Genomic DNA, 18,940 nt, shown 5'->3' with positions numbered 1-18,940 from the left:
TTTCTTTCTTTCTTTCTTTCTTTCTTTCTTTCTTTCTTTCTTTCTTTCTTTCCTTTGTTTCTCTTTTTTTAAACTGGGGATTGAAACCAAGACCTTTATACTGAGCTACTTCCCCAGCCCTTTTTTATTTTAGGACAGCTTCCCCCTAAGTTACCAAGTCTAGGCTATATGTTGCAGCCATTAAAATGATCTTTATGAAGATTATGTAGCAATAGGGAAAATGATGTTAGTACCTAACATCAGATAGTTTTTAGGTGACCCTATCTGTCAATGTAAATATTTTTATTTATTTAGTCCTCACTATTATCAACCCCCTTTTACAGAGTAAGAAAATAAGATACAGAACAATTTCTGAGTTGTCCAAAATCATATAATACAAACAAGATTTGAACTTAGGGAATCAGGTTCCAAGACCTATGCTCTTAACCACTAACCTTTGTTTCATTGAATTTATTGGAAAGAAGATAATTTTAATTATATGATATATATATATGTATATATATGAATTTTAATTATAATGAAACTCACACAGAATCCAGAAGGAACTACAAAGTACTAATGGCTACAGGGTGGAGTTGTGAGTGAATTTTCTGTGTTATTTGTAGTTTTCTGGGTGGTTTGTTTTTGCTAGCTTGAGGGTGGGCCCTTCTTCAAGAACATGGGTTGGATTTGTGCCTGGTTTAGAGGCTCTGTCTGGGGCTGAGATAAGGAGCCCAGCAATCATTTGAAGACTAACAAGTGCCTGTTCATCACTGTGTACATCTGACAGCAGGACTCTAAGCAGAACATACTTCCTAGAAGATGGACTGCAGGTTCTCCTATCTTTACAGAGCTGTTGCCAGGAGGCACTGCTCTAGGGGCAGTAGGGGCCCAAAGATAGGGCTGAGACTCACTGGAACTTTCTCTGAAGGTCTCCAAGATATTCAGTGTGAATTTACTGAAGACCTCTCAGGTGACAGGCCATTATAGGCACTGAGAAAGACAGAGGTGGATCCAACACATTTTCTGCCATCAGGAACATCCAGCTTACAAAGGCTTGGGAACAAATAACTATGATCATCAGTAGTCAGAGATCTTTGGAAATTGTTGCATTCATTTACTTATTGAACATCAATTATGAACCAGACTGAGTACTGAGGGTACCATAGGTAATTAAATAGATGAGGTTCATTCATGTTTAAAAAGAAAGAAGTCATTATGTGATTACAGGTGTGATGAATTTTGGAAAGAAATTGGAAAATACTTTTTGTTAATTTATGTATAGAAAAGTATTGATCATTATCAACTGTTACTTTTCTCCTTGCTGAGACAAAATACCCAACACCCAAGGTTAAAGGAGGAAGGTTTATTTGGCTCACAGTTTGTGGAGGTTTCAGTCCATAGCTGGCTCCAAGGCAAGGTGGCACAGCAGACAGGCATTGCAGAGCAGAAACAGTTCATGGTGGGTAGAAGGCAACAAAGTAAGCAAGGGGCAACCAGTTCATTCTATTCCTTATATCTTATCCAGGCTACTTAGGGTGGGTAGCACTCATACCCTTAATCCTAGTGCCCTTGATCTCAACATTGGACTATATCAATTCCAGTATCACACACTCTCTCAGTCCAGCCTATGAAAAAGCCCTGCCTGTGACTGCATGAAGCTTTTGGGGGACATCTAAACACAAGTCATAAAACCCTGCTCTTGGTCCCCCAAAGACTCATGTGTATCATTTTATGCAAAAGGAATTTAGTCCATCTGTAAGCGTTGCCAAAGTCCTGACAGTTTCAGCATTGCTGGCAAGTCCAAGTCCAAAAAATCCTCTGAGATTTAAGGCAAACTCTTAGCTATGAGCCCATGTACAAATGAAAAGAAAGGTAAGCATTTCCAACATTCAAGGGCACAAGTAGACATTTCCATTTCAAAAGTTACAAATGGGGGTAGCAAGGAATGGGAACAAAGTGGGACCAAAATCCAGCAGGGCAAACATTAAATCCCCCAATTCCACTTCCAGCTCCCCTGGCAATCTGTGGCAAGTTGTGAACTCCAAAGGGGCTTTGGTGGCTCCACCCCTATGGTACTTATGGTGGTTGTAGTTCCCATGGCTTCTTTCTTTGGTTGGCTTTGCTCACTCTTTGCAGCATTCCTGGGATGATCCACATTCCTGACTTCTCCAAACTTCAGGGGTCTCCACTGCACCTTTGGCTTCACACTCACAGCTTCACACACACTGCCCTCAAAGAGGTACATTTCCTGGCCCTCCAGACCCTCTTCTGAAATCTGAGTGGAAGCCTTCCTAACCCCACAACTCTTGCATTGCATTCTGCATGTACCAGAAATCAGCACCATGTTGGTGACACCAAGGTCTGCTGCCAGCTGGAGCAGTAGCCAGGTTTCCTTCTTTATTAGCTGTAGGGGTCCAGAACCTATGAACCAAATCCCAAGGAACAACTACCCTAGGTGCCACTATTCTGGAACATGATGCTCTTGGGGCTCTCTTCTCAAAGTACCTTTTGCAACTTTGAGGCCACAGAGGGTGCAGTCCTGCTGGCTCTTGTGATGTCCTTTGGGTGTCTTTTCAGTTGTCTTCTGAAATACTTGGCTTTTTCTTGCTAGTCTTTTCAGTGGCCATTTTCTCCTCTGTTCCATCTATGCAGGCCACAACTTTACTGGAGCTTCCATTCTGGCCAAACTCATAACATTTTGAATCATTCTGCTGGGGTTTTTGCTCTTAATTCTCAACATAAATCTGGTAAAAGCCCTCAAGAGTAGCCATTCCGCCACCTCAACATTAGACTGCCTTGAAATTTTTTCTGCCAGACTAATTAGTCCACTGCACTTAATCTCAGTTTCAGGTGAAGTCTCTGGACATAAGCAAAATGCAGACAAACTTCTGCCAAGATATAACACCTGTTGTTTGGAGTCCAACAGTCAGTGCTGTCCTTCCTATCAGAAACCTCCTCAACCTCATCTTTACTGACAACATTTCAACAAGCATTCTGATATTTTGAGCTCTGACCAGAATCTCCCACCAAGTACAGCCTAAGATGTTCCAGCTCTGTTTTTCTAGGTTGTATCTCTAAACCTTTACAAACTCTTCTCCTTCTCACAAGTGAATTCCAAAGGCTCTTGAGCCACATGGCCAGGTAATGTCACAGCAATTATCCCATTTCTCTGATACCAAATTCTGTCCTAGTTACTTTTCTCCTTGCTGAGACAACAAACCCAATACCCCAGTTAAAGGAGGAAAGGTTTGACTCACACTTTGTAGGGGATCCAGTCTATAACTGGCTGGCTCCAAGGTAGAGCAGCATAGCAGACAGGCTTTGTAGAGGAGAAACAGTTCATGGTGGGCAGAAGTTAGCAATGCAAGCAAGGGATGACCACAGGTCATTCTATCCCTTATATTTTATCCAGGCTACTTAGGGTGGTGTTATGCTTTGTGTCTATGTGACCTCCCAAAGCCTCATGTGATCATGGGGCAGGCTTATAGAGTTGGTGGTTGATTCACAATCCAATACTGGGATTATGGGTGTGAGTGCTGCACCCATCCTAGGGTGGGCAGCCTACATACAATATAAAGATAGAGAGAGTCTTCACTTGTGCTCCTCCCTTTTTTTATCTTGCTGCTTTTGCCATGAACTGTTGCCCTCTGCCATGTGCCACGGCCTTGGAGCCAGTTGAGTATGGACTGAAACCTCTTCCAACTGTGAGCTAAATAAACCTTTCCTTCCTTAATTCTGGATGTCAGGTATTTTGTCTCAGTAATGAGAGAAATATAGCCAACACAGGTGGGTAGCACTTATACCCTTAATTCTGATGCCTTTGATCCTAGCATTGTACCATATCAATACCAACATCACACTCTCTAGATGCAGCCACATCTGAAAAAGCTCCACCTATGACTGTGTGAGGCTTTGGGGGCACATCAACCCATGTTTGCAGCTTCATGCCTTCCTTTACTGCTAGCATTATTTGTACTTCTCTAAATATGCTGTTTTTATACTTGAGTGCTCTTACCTTATGCATTCCCACTATCAAGGGCTTTTTGCAGTTCATTATTTATTCTTTAAGACTCTGCTCAAATGATCTCCTGTGCTTCCCACATACATCATTAGCCACCCCTTCCAGAGTCATAGCTGTACAATGAAATCCCCTATGTTTATTTTTTTATGCAACCTTAATAAGGCCAGGTTATAACATGGCTAGAATTAGCACTATATTGTACTCAAAAGAAACTACAAAGTACCACCCAAGAAAGCAAATATAAATAATTATTTAAATTACTTAAAGACATCGGAGAATTGTATTGTATGGTCCTCTCTCCAAATCCCCAAATCTCCTTTGCCTATCATTTTCTCCACTTGTTAGTCTACAGTAAATCTACTGAACTGTGGTGGCTGTCTCCGTTTCTGTCTTCCTGCAAACAACTCCATCCCATTTACATTCTCTGCCTCTCAAAACCTACGTTCATTTTGGTTCTACCGAGTCAGAATATGTAGTTCAAAAGTTCTCTGGATAGTTTGTATGCCCATTCAAGTCTGAGATGCAGTGAACCGAATGGAGAACTAGTTTCTCCTCTTTGGAGAGGGAATTTTCTGCTTACCTGGTTCTGTTTTAGAACAGACTTCCCCCTGTTCTGAAAAGTATTTCCCACAAGATGGCGCCAAAGATGTTCAGCCAGAGTCATTCCCAGCAACACATTGTTCACAGGCCTTTTCTTTTTGGGTATTAAATATCTTTTAGGATTAGAACCCAAGGGTAGAATACCTGGGTTGACCTTCAGAAACTCAATGCTGAATGGGATTTGGACATTGTGGTATCCCAAAATGGATAGATAAGGAGAGAGAAAGAGAGAGGGAGGGACAGAGACAGAGACAGAGACAGAGATGGAGAGAGGGTGGGCGAGGGAGAGAAAGAAGAAGAAAAGAGAAAGGAGGAGGAGGATGAAGAGGAGCAGGAGGGAAGGAGGGAGGGAGAGAGGGAGACACTTGGTGTAGTTAGTCATCCAGTGAGAAGCAAAGCCAGGAGGCCTGGGGTGTTCTGACTATTTAGGGTCTTCAGCCCGGCCAGACTCATCTGATTGGAGTTGGAGCAAATGGAATGGCATTATAATTTCCATGGGGAGAACTGTGGAGCGAATGGTAAAGTGGAAACAGAGGAAAGAAAACACAGGTAGGAGATGTCATTGTACAGCTGTGACTCTGGAAGGGGTGGGGGACACACAGCAATGGGAAATCGATAGGAAAGAACTGAACATTTCAATAAAAGAATGCAAGGGCCGCTACCATTTATTGATCATTCTTACCGTGACCTTGGCTTTGTGCTGTGGGTTTACCTGCTTTTGCTCTTTTAATCGTCACAACAAGTCTACAAAGTAGGTATTACTGTGCTACCACAGCTGTACTTTTTTCCCCTCTGTTTCTCAGAGAGGTAAGTGAGGCTCAAAGGAAATACAAGCAGTCAGGGGAGAACATGTGAATCATTTCACTGCCAAGTCTATAAAGCCTGTACCTCAAATCCATGTATTTTGCCATTCCTGCTGTAAAGATTGAGACACTGTCTCTTGTCCTAGCCGAAGCCACTTCTCTTTGTGTAATGAATCCTGTCTTTGTTGTTTACTGAAGGAATTTGCACTGTAATTCTTTCCCATATTCCCTGCACCTTCAGTTTGTCCCTCTCGACTGGATCAGCACAAATATGTTCTTAAACTTCCATCTTTAAAAAGCCTTCCTTCAACTTTAGGTGGGTCCCACCTTATTTTTTACTCCTTTCATAGCCAAATTCTTTGAAAGAGATGAATATATAGTACTTACTGCCCTGCCCCCCAACCTGGTCTCTGTGAAACTCACTCTAACCAAGAGACTGATCCACTTCCTGTCAGTGTCACCAAGCACCTTCACCTGGGCACATTCAGCCTGCTTTGAGCTCTCAGCAGTGTTTGATATTACTGTTGCTCATTCTTTCCTTTGGGGAACTTCTGGACTTGGCTTCTCGAACCCCACACTCACTGGCAGGGTTGCGGGGTACTTCTCTGTGGTCTCTTTCCTGGGATCCTCCTTTCATGTGATCCTCCAGTTGGTGAGCTACGCTATTACAGCCCAGGATTCGACAGGGAAAACAGCAGCTCTTATGAGTTTGGTCAATAAAATTATCTTCTCCATCATTACTCATTGTAAGGACTTATCATCCCCTTTCATCTTGGGAGGTTCCTGGAATTTATGCCAGGAATTTAAAAATGGATGAGAAAGAAACTGCTTTGCTTTTTGGAAGCAACCACTGTGAGAAGCCTTGGGGTCTGGGATGGGCAGAAACATGGCCTGTGCTCATAAGTGCCTTGGGCAGCTGAGAGCATGACTGGTTGTTCCCATTTGTTATGAAAGAAAAACAACCTTTTCTTCTTCAGAGGGAGATTTCCATAATTACATTTCCTGCAAACTGAATACTTGAGGCTGTAGGTTCAGGAAATAGCACAAAAGAACAAGCTAAAAATGTAGGTTCTACTTTTAATAGTCACACACAATGACTTTTTTTGTGAGTAGTGTCTCCCATTGTAGTTTAGGGTAGGAGTTTCCATCTTGAACAACTGGTTGTTGGAGGAAAGGAAGAATTTATTGCCTCATCAGGCAGCAGCAATATTGTTGACCCAAGCTGTGGGAAAGTCAGGGAGATGTAGAGTTGGTCAGGGTCCAGCCAAGGTGTCTATGGAGGCCTGGGCCCCCCTAGGACTCTACAGCTTCTACTGTAAAAGTAGATCTGTATCCATGATCTGCAAGAGTTACTTCCCACAGCTACCACCATCATTCACTCATCAGTGCATACTGAGTGCCTGCTCTGTATTCACTGGTTTTGAACATATAAAGAATAAAACAGTCTTATTCTCAGGGAGTTGCCACGGCATAAGTGTTCAGAAAAGTCAGGTTCCCCTGTTGGTCACCAAGAGGACCTCTAGACTACTTCAACACCATTTCTGTGTCACAGGGGAGTTTTCTGGAGTCTTTGGATTCTCTAAATGTCAGTTCTTGGACCACAGAGAAGCTGGGGCTAGGTTCATTTCCCTGAAGTTTGGCAGGAGTCAGAAGGAATAATTACCATCTTCTCAGGTCTCTGAAAGTTGAGGGTTTCAGATACTTGATAGGCTAAAAGGGGAGATCTGTGAGGAGCCAGGAACAGATACATGAGACCTAGGTGAGCCGCAGGGTCAGGACAGCCTTGTTAGTAGAGAATAGCCTCAGAGTACAGAGCTTAGTGTAAAGGAGGGCTTTGGGGCTGGGGAGAGGTGAGATTGGAGGGACCGGGAAGTTTTACTGTTGGGGAGATCAAAGGAAGGCCCAGAGCTCCTGCTCAGTGTATGTGGCGGTGAAGTGGGGGCTGTAGATCCCTGAGAGCCAGAATAACCCCTAGTGTCTTATAAATAGAGAAACCAGCTAGAAGTCTTCGGAGCTGGACCATCCATGTCCATCTGCCCACACCTACTATGGCATCTGTAGCGACTGTAACCCTCTCACTGTCACAGAGGTTATCATCTTTCAGCAGTGTGTTTTGCATCTCTTGGCTGAAAGCTGCATCTGTGGCCCTGGGGAACTCGGGGGGATTCTGTGCATATGGGCTGCCATTCCTGGCCATGGGAAGGGTGGGACCATCTAGACACCCATGAATGGGCTCTGGATACCTTATCCTGAAGGAGGCGACTCTCAAGCCTTTAAGGGCAACTCACAATTAGCTAAGAGAAGGAAGAGAGTTCTCCGCAGAAACCTCTTCAAAGTCACATTCAGAATAACAGAGTTGCCAGAAAAATTCAGTGGGCCAGAAGATTAGGGCACATGTGGGAAAGAGGAGAGGAGCGTGGCAGGTTCTGCCTCCCTTTTTGCAGCTCTCCTTGTGCTCACACTGGGCCCCTCCTCCTCTGCATCAGAACTCTGCCTTGAGTCTCCATCCTTCCTCCCTCCTTTCCTCCCACACCTCCATATCGAGAGCCTACTATGTACCAGGGGTATCAGAAACTGGTATCATGAAGTGAACACTGATATACACCTATTCCTGCTGACATATCCCCACAGTCCTTACCACAATGAGTACCATAGACAGAGTGAGGCTGGAAATACTTAAGAATGAATTTATGCCTGTGCCAACAAACCAGAATAGATGATGGCCTTAGAAAAGCATCCAGGCCATTCTGGTGGTATTGGTTATTACTCATGACTATTTATACTGTTATGTCCGCTTTTGCAGATAAGGAAAAGAATAATCTGAAAATTGAAGCTACTTGGACAAAACCACAAAGCACAAAAGTAGGAATTCACATGCAACCTTGTTTTAGTCCAGTATCTGTGTTAAGCACTCTGGCTCATAAATTAAAGCTTTATAATGTGAGGAGGTAATGCTGCGCTGACCCAGTGCACAGGCACCCTGACAAGCTGTCTGGTCCCAGAGGTGTGGAAGGACTGAGGGAAGTCAGGTCCAGAGAAGGCCAGAGGGGTGGAGGATGCTCTGCAGCGGATGACCCAGTTGGCTTTCCTGTCCCCAGTCACACTATGTGGTCACTTTGCACTTGGAGGCTGGCAGCCCAAGGTTACCAGGACAGCAGCATTCTGGACCTGGCTCCTGCATTTAGTTCTTCCCAAGGTTGAAATTGCCCTGTGCCCTAGTATAAAGATTTTCACTGCCTTTTTCCTTCTAGGCCTTATTTTCCTCTCCTAAGAGCAGAGATGCTTCTCTGATTGCAGCTGAAACAACAGAGATCACCTGAGCCTCAGCCTATTCCAAAATTCCTAAGAGGCTGCCAGCGATGACTCAGTGCCTTGGCAGCCCTGCTCGCTAAGGACCTGGCCTGGGACTTCCTGTGAGTCTGCGCTGTGCTGGGGCAAAGGAGACAGTCAGAGGTCCTGGAGACCTCTTTCTCAAGTGCTGTGGCTTCAGAAGCCAAGTCCTGTGATTGGCCTGGGGTGTGTCAGTGATTTCCAGGTGTACAGGGCCACGGGCTGCCTAGGAGACAGTTCAAACAGTGTGCAGGCCAGGCCCTGCCCCGCCTCTGGAGCTCAGTGCTGGGAATTCCTGAGGACTTTAGTTCTCTGTCTCTCCTTGACCCTCTGAGGATGTGAGGCTGGGATGGTTACAGAGTGGGCAGCTCGCTCCAGCCTCCCTTTCTGTAGTGTGTGGATTCCAAGCACATTCTGAAAATCTGCCCCAGGTCCTGCTGGGCTGGACTGAGACTCAGCTCATTCAGTGTGGTCTTCATTTTTGTTTACCACCTTGACTTGCCATTGCTTATCCCTCTCTCTCTGTCTATCCTCCTCACTCCAAGCCCTTAAATTGTGATAATTTTGAGCACCACCATGTGGCTTAATGCTTCATTTCTTCTTACTTTGTATTTGGAAGTAGAGGGGAATAAATCTATCATGGGTTGGATCTTCTGTTAGTCTTTTAGTACGGAAATTCTCATCAGTCTCCTCGTTGCCCACACAGTGGGAATGCACATCACAGGCTTCTGGTCCTGGTCGCATCACTAGCTAGTTTGTGACGGTGAGTTGCTTCCTCTCACTGGGCCTTATCTGTAAGCTGCAGGAATTAGGGGAGAGAATGGAACGAGGAGGAGAGGATCCCTGCAACAGGATGCTGGGGAGCAGTAATGACCACACTCACGAACTATTTAGACTTTAACCCTTGGCAAGAGAATCTGCTCTACCACTTTGCGTACGGGAGCAGGCAATCAGCAGCCTGATCTCCTAAAGAGCAGAGAATTCTCAGTAAGAAATAATTGGGTTCTAATCTAATCCAGTTTTTGTGCCTTTCTTTCTAAGTGACCTTGAACAGGCTTTAACCTCCCATACTCTAGTTTCCTCGTCAGTGACATGGGACAGCAATATCTGTCCCTCTCGAAGGAAGAGGGGGTTGCTGTCAGGAACTTGCGACATAATGGAGGTGGGAATCACTGTTCAAACCTGAAGTTTCTGTGTGCATGCAAAATGTTGTTATTTGGCGCAGCTTGTGTCCCCTGGGAAACAGCACAGAATGCAGTACTCAGGATGTTTTTAAGAAGTGCGCTTGTGGAAAGAAGCGGAAGGAAGCAGGAGGGGGCACAGAGGGCAGATGAGATGTGAGGTAGGCCCCAGAGCTTCAGCTAAATCAACTGGGAGTTGTGTCCTGCCCTGGGCCTTTTCATGACCATGAGTGAGGCTTGGCCTGATGCGCTGACGGTGTTGCTATCAGCTGAGGAAACAAATTTTTCTGAGAAGGAGGGTCTGGGAGGTGCATCTCCATGTCCACTTCTTTATTGTGGATAATTAGACGGTCACCCCTAAAATCAGGTTGTACTCATCACAGATTGGAATAATACTGGAGTCCCCAGCATTGCAGTGCTATTTACCAGCTCTCTAGATTAATGACTTCGGTTCTAAGTTCTGAGAAAAGAATGGGAAACTCCTTTATCGTTTGTTGTTCTCAGAAAACCGTTGCTTTTGGCTGTGCTTGGAAGTCTTTAAGAAGGACACAAAATCAAGGAATTAAACAAATGAATTGATTTAATTTAATTTAAAGCACTCCACATGTGTGTATGTATACACATGTGTATATACATATGCGAATAAGCATATGTGAGGGTGTATTTACAGGTGAGCATATGTATGGCAATTGGGATGAGAGAGAGCTGCAGTGACAGGTGTTCAGTGTAGAAAACCCCACATGAACAGTGAGTGTGATTATGACAGTGTCAATTTGCTTGTGCTGCACCATTCATGCACTTCTCTAACATTTAGTAAGCCTCTGCAATGTGCAGGAACTGTGCCAGGATCCTGGGAAGAAGAATAGTTAAGATATGTTCCTTCCACTGGAAGCTTATTATCTCATGGGGAGGCATACAATTCGACACAAAAATCTGGGCTACAGTGAGAGATCTAGGTGGGTACACACATCAGCTGGGGCAGCAGGGGCTGGCATGGGTCCTGCCTGGGCAGGAGCCCTTCAAACTGAGTCTTGATGGATAAAGGAGTTACTCAGGCAAAGATGATGGGAAAGTGTGAGTAGGACTTTCACACACAGAAATGACTGGAAAGAAGGTCACAGGAGTCAGAGTGAAGAGAGGGTCAGAGGTCAGAGGAAAGATTCCTGAAACCATATATTTCACTGAAGGAATGTTAACTTTCTCATGACAAAGGGGTAGCATAGCTGACCACATTTCCATCTTAAAGTCACATTCTGGCAGCAGTGCAGGGGTGGTGGCTGATGGACTGCAGGGCCTGGGTGGGTTCCTGTGTTTATGAGGATATATACCCATGGGGCTGTCTTTGTGTCCATAAAGATAGAATCTATGCACATGGGCTTGTTTTTCACTTCCCCCCTCTGTCCCAAGCCCAGGCATTAGCGCCAGGGGAGACAGAATGGAGAAGCTGGGAAGGTGCGGGTATGTAGCTATGGCCCAGCTTTTCCTTTCCTGGTCTCCTCCTCTCTGGACACTCAGTCTGCACTGAAGTCATACATTGGAACTCACACATCTAACTCTGCTCTCTCCCTCTTTACAAAGTCATAAGAAGAACAAAAGCCACCCACTTATCACATTTCTTATACAGAATAATGTACACCATAAGGAAAGGAAGAGGCATGTGGTCTTGTTATATGAGTGTAAGACCTAGAACAGTATGGTGAGTAGTTGTGAACTTGGAATTTAGAATTCAGGAAGTATACTTACTGGGTATATAAGTTGCTTCATTCATAAAATATAGCTGCTAATATCTCATAGGATTAAAGGTGTAAAGTACCTAGAAGAGTGCCTGATGTATCATAAATATTTCGGTAGAAAACTTAGCTAGTCTTACTTGGGTTTGAGTTCTCTCACTTGATGAAAACTCATTTGATGAAAAGTTGAGACTTTGTTCAGCCTCTAGAAGAATCTGTTGACTGAGATGTTGGTCAGTCTTTTACTCTTCTGTCCCCACAAATTCATTTTTTAAAAAAATCTGGCATAGATCTTTGGTTTTAACAGATCTTGTTGGCCAAATTTCATTATTAAATAATATCCCCTATGACCCATCAATGTTTTCCTTGGCCCTTCAAAATGTTAGGAGTGATGTCCAACGTGTGATACTGAGAACTCCTGGATCAGGTGGGATTATCCCTTAGGGGGCCACCGTTCCAGCTCCAGTATCAGATACTGGCACCTCCACAGCAAAAACTAAGCACTTTCATATATCTCTGGGCCCTAGAATGGGTGACCAAGTAGACCCTGCACTGGAAGATGCTCATGTTGGCTTTCAAAATACTCTGTGTCCTGGGTGCCAGTGTCTTTCAGGCCTGTCATTCTCAGCAGTGCACATTTCAGGAAAGGTCAGGGAAGGAAAGGTCCTGACTCTTTGATGGGGATACACCTTGTGTTTAAAATTTAAGAGCAAGTTACTAAGGCTGTGAAAGGCCATTTTTATGGTGATTGATATTTTGGCCTGTATGTGCTAGTACATTAAATTAATGCAAACATCTTCCAGGCTATTATTGTTATCCCTGTAGACTTCATGATGAAACTGTTGTCAGAGAAGTTATTTGTTCTAGTTCAAATAGCTAGTGACAGCATTATGTGAAATTTCTTACATATATTAAATCACATGATTTTTACCCATCTCTGATGTAGTGATTATCTCCATTTTGTAGCTAAGACAACTGAGGCTTAGCAAAGTTAAAGGACTTATTTAAGGTCATCAAGCCAAGAACTGGCCAAGTGGGAGTTGAAGTACAGTTTAACAGTCTTTCTTCAACTGCTGCTGGCAGGAAAACAGCAATTAGGTGACATCTCTCCCCTGCTTTGGCATCCTGGCAAACCTTGTAAAAAGACCCTAGTTTGTCAGGTGGATGGAAACCTACCTTGAATGTCATCATTGAACATACAGTACTTGTTGCGGTATTTGTTGAGCAGTCGGAAGGCATTGGCATTGGCAAAGTCTTCAAACTGGATGAGGCAATTTATTCCAAACCTGTGAGGAGAAAGAGGAAGGAATGCATGATTGCCTGCCTGGGGGAATACCCCTGGCAGATGGCAGGCTGCATGGAGGAGGAGGAGGGAAGCTCAGACCAGCAGGTTTAAGGTAAAATGGTCTCTGTCTGGTTGGATGCAGAACTCTTGGGCTTGGAGTTCTGCCAGCCCCATCACTGATGGGGAGAAAGGGAAAGAGTAGGCACTGGGCACCCAAATCAACATCACTGTGTATAACATGGGCTAGTAGCTCCTCTGGGCTGCCATGATGGATCTTGGGAGTGCTGGAAGGCCTGGGATAGGCCTGTCTCCTCTGTAGCCTCTGGCCATCTGAGATCACAGAAGAAAGCTTGAAGAGCCAGGCTTCCCCACCACAGATAGCCAGGAGCTTCTGCAGCTTCCACATTTCTCCCTTGCCAGACCCTGAGGCCTGAAATTCCTCCACTACAGACTTCTCTATATTCAGGCATCATTCCTTGATAAGACGTAAGGAGGCTGGGAAGGACCACCCCATGAAGCCACTGTCATCTACTCACATCTTGAAGTTCTTCTCCAGCTTACAGGAATAGAAGAATCAGTGAATGAGCCTCTTTAAAATGCAGATCACCAAGCCCATTTCATAACCCAATGAGTGAGTGTGGAATTTGGCTCAGGAGCTTGCATTTTAAACAAACATTCTAGATAGTTCTGACAGCCTAGATAGCTGTGGAAAACACTGCCCTGGTGGATGAGGACAAGGCCCTTCAAGCTGTTTGATATGCCTATTGGAAATCTGTGTCAGTATTGCCTTCTGGATTTCATATCCTTCCAAAAAAGGAGAAAGAGGAAGAGGAAAAGGAGGAAGAGGATGAAGAAAAGGAGGAGGGGAGGACAGAGACTGGATTCATTCAAACTTTGTAAACTATTTTTCCTTTTATTGTTTGCTGTTTGCCAGGAAGCTGAGACAGGTTTCCTGCTCATTTGCAGCAGGCGTCCTCAGTCTAAGGTTCCTGAACACAGATTTCGCCTTACTCTGTTCTCGCCCTTTGATTCCAGTACTTGATCATTTTGTTGGTGTTTCTTTCTGGAAACTGGCATGGTATGAATCATTAAAAATTTCGTAAGACAGGGACAAAGAAAAGTTTTCACATCACGGGTCAGTTTGTGATAGAATAACCGTATCTGAGGTGATGTTTATTGAGAAAAAGTTCTGACTGATTTCCATTAAACACAGGAGTGTCAGGGCATGTGACAGAGAAAAGTGGCCTGCCATTCCTAGCCCTCTGAGCTACAGGCTTGGGGTCTGCTGCGAAGGGCTTTATTATTTTACTAAGAGGTGGGCAAGGTGCCTCCTTGGGTTTCCTGTGTGCTTGGGACATCTTTCCGAGCTTAGTGACTACAAGGGGTGAACAGCACTGACTGACGCGGAAAACATCTTCTCCAGCCTCATAATTTTATGCGTGGCCTACCCTGTCCAGCATAAAGGCCAGTAAGGGGGCAAATACTTGCTCCTGCTGTTGTTTTCCAGAGCCTTTCTTGATAAGAGAGCTACGTCTCTGGTGGCACAGCTGGAGTTGGGTTCACATTATTAGGATAGAAATGGAGAGGCGGTGACTTGCCAGCATTCACCGATAAAGAGTGCAGGCTTGAGTTAGGAGGCTGTGGGCCGGACGGCCTTCCACACTCACCTGAGTGACCTCGCTCATGTCACCTTACCCTCTATTTCTTCCTCAGCTTTCCTTTTGCCAATGGGTACAAACATATCTACCTGGCCAACTTCTGTAGACTGTTGTGAAGATGAAATCCAAGGGTGATTTTATCCTAACATTACTGGGGTATAATCTACAAATAAAGTTTTATATATTCAGGTACACAATGCAATGGTTTGGTATATGTATATACTGTGAAATGATTATGGCAATCAAGCTAGTTAACATATGCATCATGTCATAGAGTTTTTTTCCGTGAGAAGAAAACTTAAGGTCTACTCTCTTCGCACATTTTACATATATAGTATGGTACTTTTAGCTATAGTCAGAGGATGATTTCGCACAGTAAAGTCTTAAAGTGTCATGCTGGCCACAACTCTTACAATCATAGAGTAAGAGGTCTACCATGTAGCTCTCTTCTCTTTGTAGAGGAGTTCTTGAGGGAGGAAGGGTCACAGGCTGGTATAATTAGGGCAGAGCTTTGAGTAGCCCAAAGGAAAATTCTCCCAGTTGCTAATTTGCCTTGTTTAGGAGTCACCATATTTTTTTCAATGTTAATAATCAAGATAATTAAATGTAGCCATCTTATTACACTGAGGGATGTGTAATTGTGGATTTTTGGTTAAAGGTTTTTGCTGCTCTAAAAATGTTATTTTGAATTGTAAGAGCAAAAAATAATTTTTTGTACATTTTTCTTCATTTAATTGGAGTGAATTTCAGGTTTTAGCAAATAGGGTAAGTATAAATTTAAATGATTAAGCATTTATTGCTGAATAATTTATATATTTCCATTCTAAGAAATATAAGTGAGTGAAGTTGAAGTAAATTCTTTAAAGTTAAAAAAACTGTAACAGTAGTGAAAAGATACTAATCGTACCTCCCAGCTGAGATACACTTAGTGTGAGAGAGAAAACAGCCTTGAGAGCTTATAGTAGAAATAGTGGCCTCAGAGAAAAGCCAAGTTTCAACAAGACCAGGAAGATGAGTGATTAGAGCAATGATTGGGGAATTTATTGATCACAGATCTAGTTCCAGAAGGTTCTAGAAAAGAATTTAGAAGGGAAATAAGGTGTAAGGGGTTGGGTTGAACAATGCAAGGAACATAGCACAAGCCTTGAACTTCTCAGTGCTCCTGAGAAGACTTAAGGACTTCTCCCTGTGTATCCCAGCTGGATAGGACTAGAGGGGGCTATGGTGTTTTCCTGTGCAGTATCATTAGGTGTGTATCAGCACTTCCATTCCCAGTCTGCACAAATGAATGCAGATTGTAGAGGGAAAGGAATTTCATAATTTCTTCAATAATGCATCCTATGGCTTAATAATCTTTTAAAAATCAGTACCCAAAACAGTAGCTGCACATAGTAGGTGCTCAGTAATAGTCATCCCTCTATATCTGCAGGTTATCATCCATGGATTTACCCAACCCCAGAACTGAAATTTTTGAAAAATAAATTGGATCTCTAGTGAGTATGCACAGACTTTTTTTCTCTTCAGAACTCCCTAAACAATACAGTAAAACTATTTACACCGCATTTGCATTGTAAAGATTGTATAAGTAATCTAGAGATGATTTAAAGGTCACAGAAGTTTTGTACATGTTGTATGCAAACACCATGCCATTTTATATAAGGGACTTGAGCATCTGTAGATTTTGATATCCACAGGATCCTGGAATCAATCTCCCTTGGATACTGAGGGGCGATTGTACTATGAATAGAAAGGATAAAATCCTCCCATGCACAGATATTATGCTCACCAAGGCAAAATTTACTGTGAATTTTTATTTGGAGTATGAATTTCAAGTATTTGAGTTGGGAGTTGGGAACAGAATGTCTTTGGTTGTTGGCGACATTTTACTATATATAATATGTCCGGCATCGCTTCACAGCTAGCCTGGAGCTAAATTCTGAAAAGGTCAGACAACTAAACAAGCACTGCATGTTCTCTCTCTTTCTCTGACAGACATGCGGGCGCGCGCGCGCGCGTGCGCGCGCACACACACACACACACACACATACACACTTGACCTTTAAGTAACACCACCCTCATTTGGTGAGGTAAAAAATAAGGCAGGAGTTATAAATGAATATACTTGTCCTGTGGGTTTCATTTTTAATTCAGTTTTATATAAAACTCCTCTCCTTTCCATGGAACAGTCTGATGGAAGATAGAGTAGACTCTCATGAATTAAATCCCAACTTGGAACTGTATAAAAGGCTGTTTGGGCCACCCACCCAGTACTGCAACTGAGAGTTCCTAGGCCTCCAAGTCCTCCAGGACTCTACCCTTTTCAACTGGCATCCTTGAGGCTGCTCCCTGGGCCTCTCCTCTTCAGAAACTTCTCCTATGGTAGAATTTTATACTGTCTGCTTTCATAGCCTCTCCTTCCACTTCCCCTCACTTATACTACATCTGCTCTTTGTCTGCATCAAGACCTCTGGGCCTTTCACCAAGTTATACCACTCCCTTGGCCGTTCCTGGATGCCTCCTCATGAAATCAGTCTAAATCAAGAATTACTTCAGTCATTGGTCCTACCACAATCCATCCATCCATCCATCCATCTATCCATCCATCCATCCATCCACCCATCCATCCATCCATCCATCCATCCATCTTCCCATCCACATCTATTGAATGCCTATCATGATCTGATACTATAGTGCAACAATGTCTAGGAAAGGGTGAATATATGAAGAAGTTGGTAGAAATTTAGCATTGTGAGTTTGCTTGACAACTTTTTAAACTAATTCAAAACTATTTAAAGACAAAAACAAAATTTCATTGTGAAAATATGAATGGCCCAGATGGAAAAACTTTTTTCAGTTCATCCATATATATCCAAATATACAGACTTCCACTGTAACAAATTTAACTGTTAACTACCACTTATCTTACATACTCATTAAGTGCCAATAGCAGTGGTAATAAAAATAGTTATCCTTTCTGACCTGCTAAGCATCACACCAAGCTCTTTACACATTATCTCAAACCTCACATGACCTTATAGGAAGTAGGTGCCATTTCCCAAGGAGGAATCCTGACTGCAGATGTTATCTTCCTAGGAGTATTTACTCTACTCCACTTGGTAGGTAGTGGAACTGGTAGGGATTTGGATATGGCTGTAATCTGACTCTAGATTCTGACTTAGTGTAGCCTGAAAAGGAATATAGATTTGCAAAAGACAACACTAGGTAATACAATTGGATTTCTCTTAGCATTGGGAAACATATGGTGAAGAAAACACTGGACTAGGAGATGGAAGAACCATTTTCTTCTCTGTCTCTGACAAAGACTACTAGTCTTGCCCAAGTGCCCTTTCTCTGCCTGGGCTGTTTCAGGGTGTGCGTGGAGGATGAGTATGAACTGCTTAACGTCTGAGGCTGCAATTGATACACTAGGAGCTTCATGCTATTTTTATAAGATGAAGAAGGAGGTCTGAACCATTCGTAGTGAGAGCAATGTGTGGTATGAAAATCTGGAGAGCCAGTGTCTAAAGTCCTCTTCATGGTGACACAAACCAGACCAGCAGGTGACTAAGGCAGTATAGGACCTTTCCTACCACAGGCTCTGGGACCCCTACTTAGGAATCTGGACAGTTTCTTGATTTTAGTGCTGGCTGCATCCTGGTGTCCTTCTGTCCTGCCAGAAGCATTCCCCTAATAGGGAGGCTGCTACTTTTCTGTCCCCTTTTACACTTGAACTCTTCACCCTGTAGCCCAAGAATTGGTGGAGGAATGTCTGATTCTTCTCCAGGGGCAAATTCCTGCAATGGAGAAAGAGGCAACTCCCCAAAGACACAGGGTGCTGCCCAGACTTCTCAACCTCTGGGACTCAGCAGGGAAATGGCATTGAGGAATTTCTTTTTCTTTCTTTCTTTTTTTTTTTTTTTGGTACCAGAAATCGAACTCAGGACCTTGTGCTTGCCAGACAGGCGCTTATGCTACTGAGCTATATCCCCAACCCCATCATTGAGGCATTTCCAAGTCAAGGGTCATTTAAAGACATAAGATGATGGGTGGATGTTTGATTTCTCCCCATAGATCAGGCAAGGGGAAGCATGCAAAGCGTGACCTGTACTTGGGAGTACCAGTGAGCCATGTGACAGTGTGATGATACACGACCATGCCCACAGAGCTGGGCACCTGCCACCTAGGACACAGCTCCTAGGGTAAGGAGAGTCTGGGGTAGTGTGCCCTTCCCCACATGTTGAGCCAAATGCAGATGAGGGATGGTGATGACTATTTCAGGGATGCAGACATAGTTTCTTTGTTCCAGAGGTCAGGACCTGCCATTCTTTCAAACACCTGGATCTGACTTTC

General features: G+C 43.7%; 1 protein-coding gene across 5 annotated transcripts in view; it reads right to left on the bottom strand.

The window, feature by feature from the left end:
* Positions 1-18,940, bottom strand: part of Me3 (malic enzyme 3, NADP(+)-dependent, mitochondrial) — a 220,084-nt gene that overhangs the window by 12,740 nt on the left and 188,404 nt on the right. For all 5 annotated transcript variants that reach the window (XM_005379738.2, XM_013512068.1, XM_005379739.2 and 2 more), the window contains one exon: positions 12,824-12,933. In XM_005379738.2, coding sequence (XP_005379795.1) covers positions 12,824-12,933 — 110 coding nt within the window. The remainder of the gene's footprint in view (positions 1-12,823; positions 12,934-18,940) is intronic.

Source organism: Chinchilla lanigera, unplaced genomic scaffold (genome assembly GCF_000276665.1).
Source record: "Chinchilla lanigera isolate Chin_1 unplaced genomic scaffold, ChiLan1.0 scaffold00013, whole genome shotgun sequence".
NCBI lineage: Eukaryota > Metazoa > Chordata > Mammalia > Rodentia > Chinchillidae > Chinchilla > Chinchilla lanigera.
The sequence above is the reverse complement of the archived record's forward strand: the minus strand, read 5'-3'. Positions and strand labels throughout refer to the sequence as shown.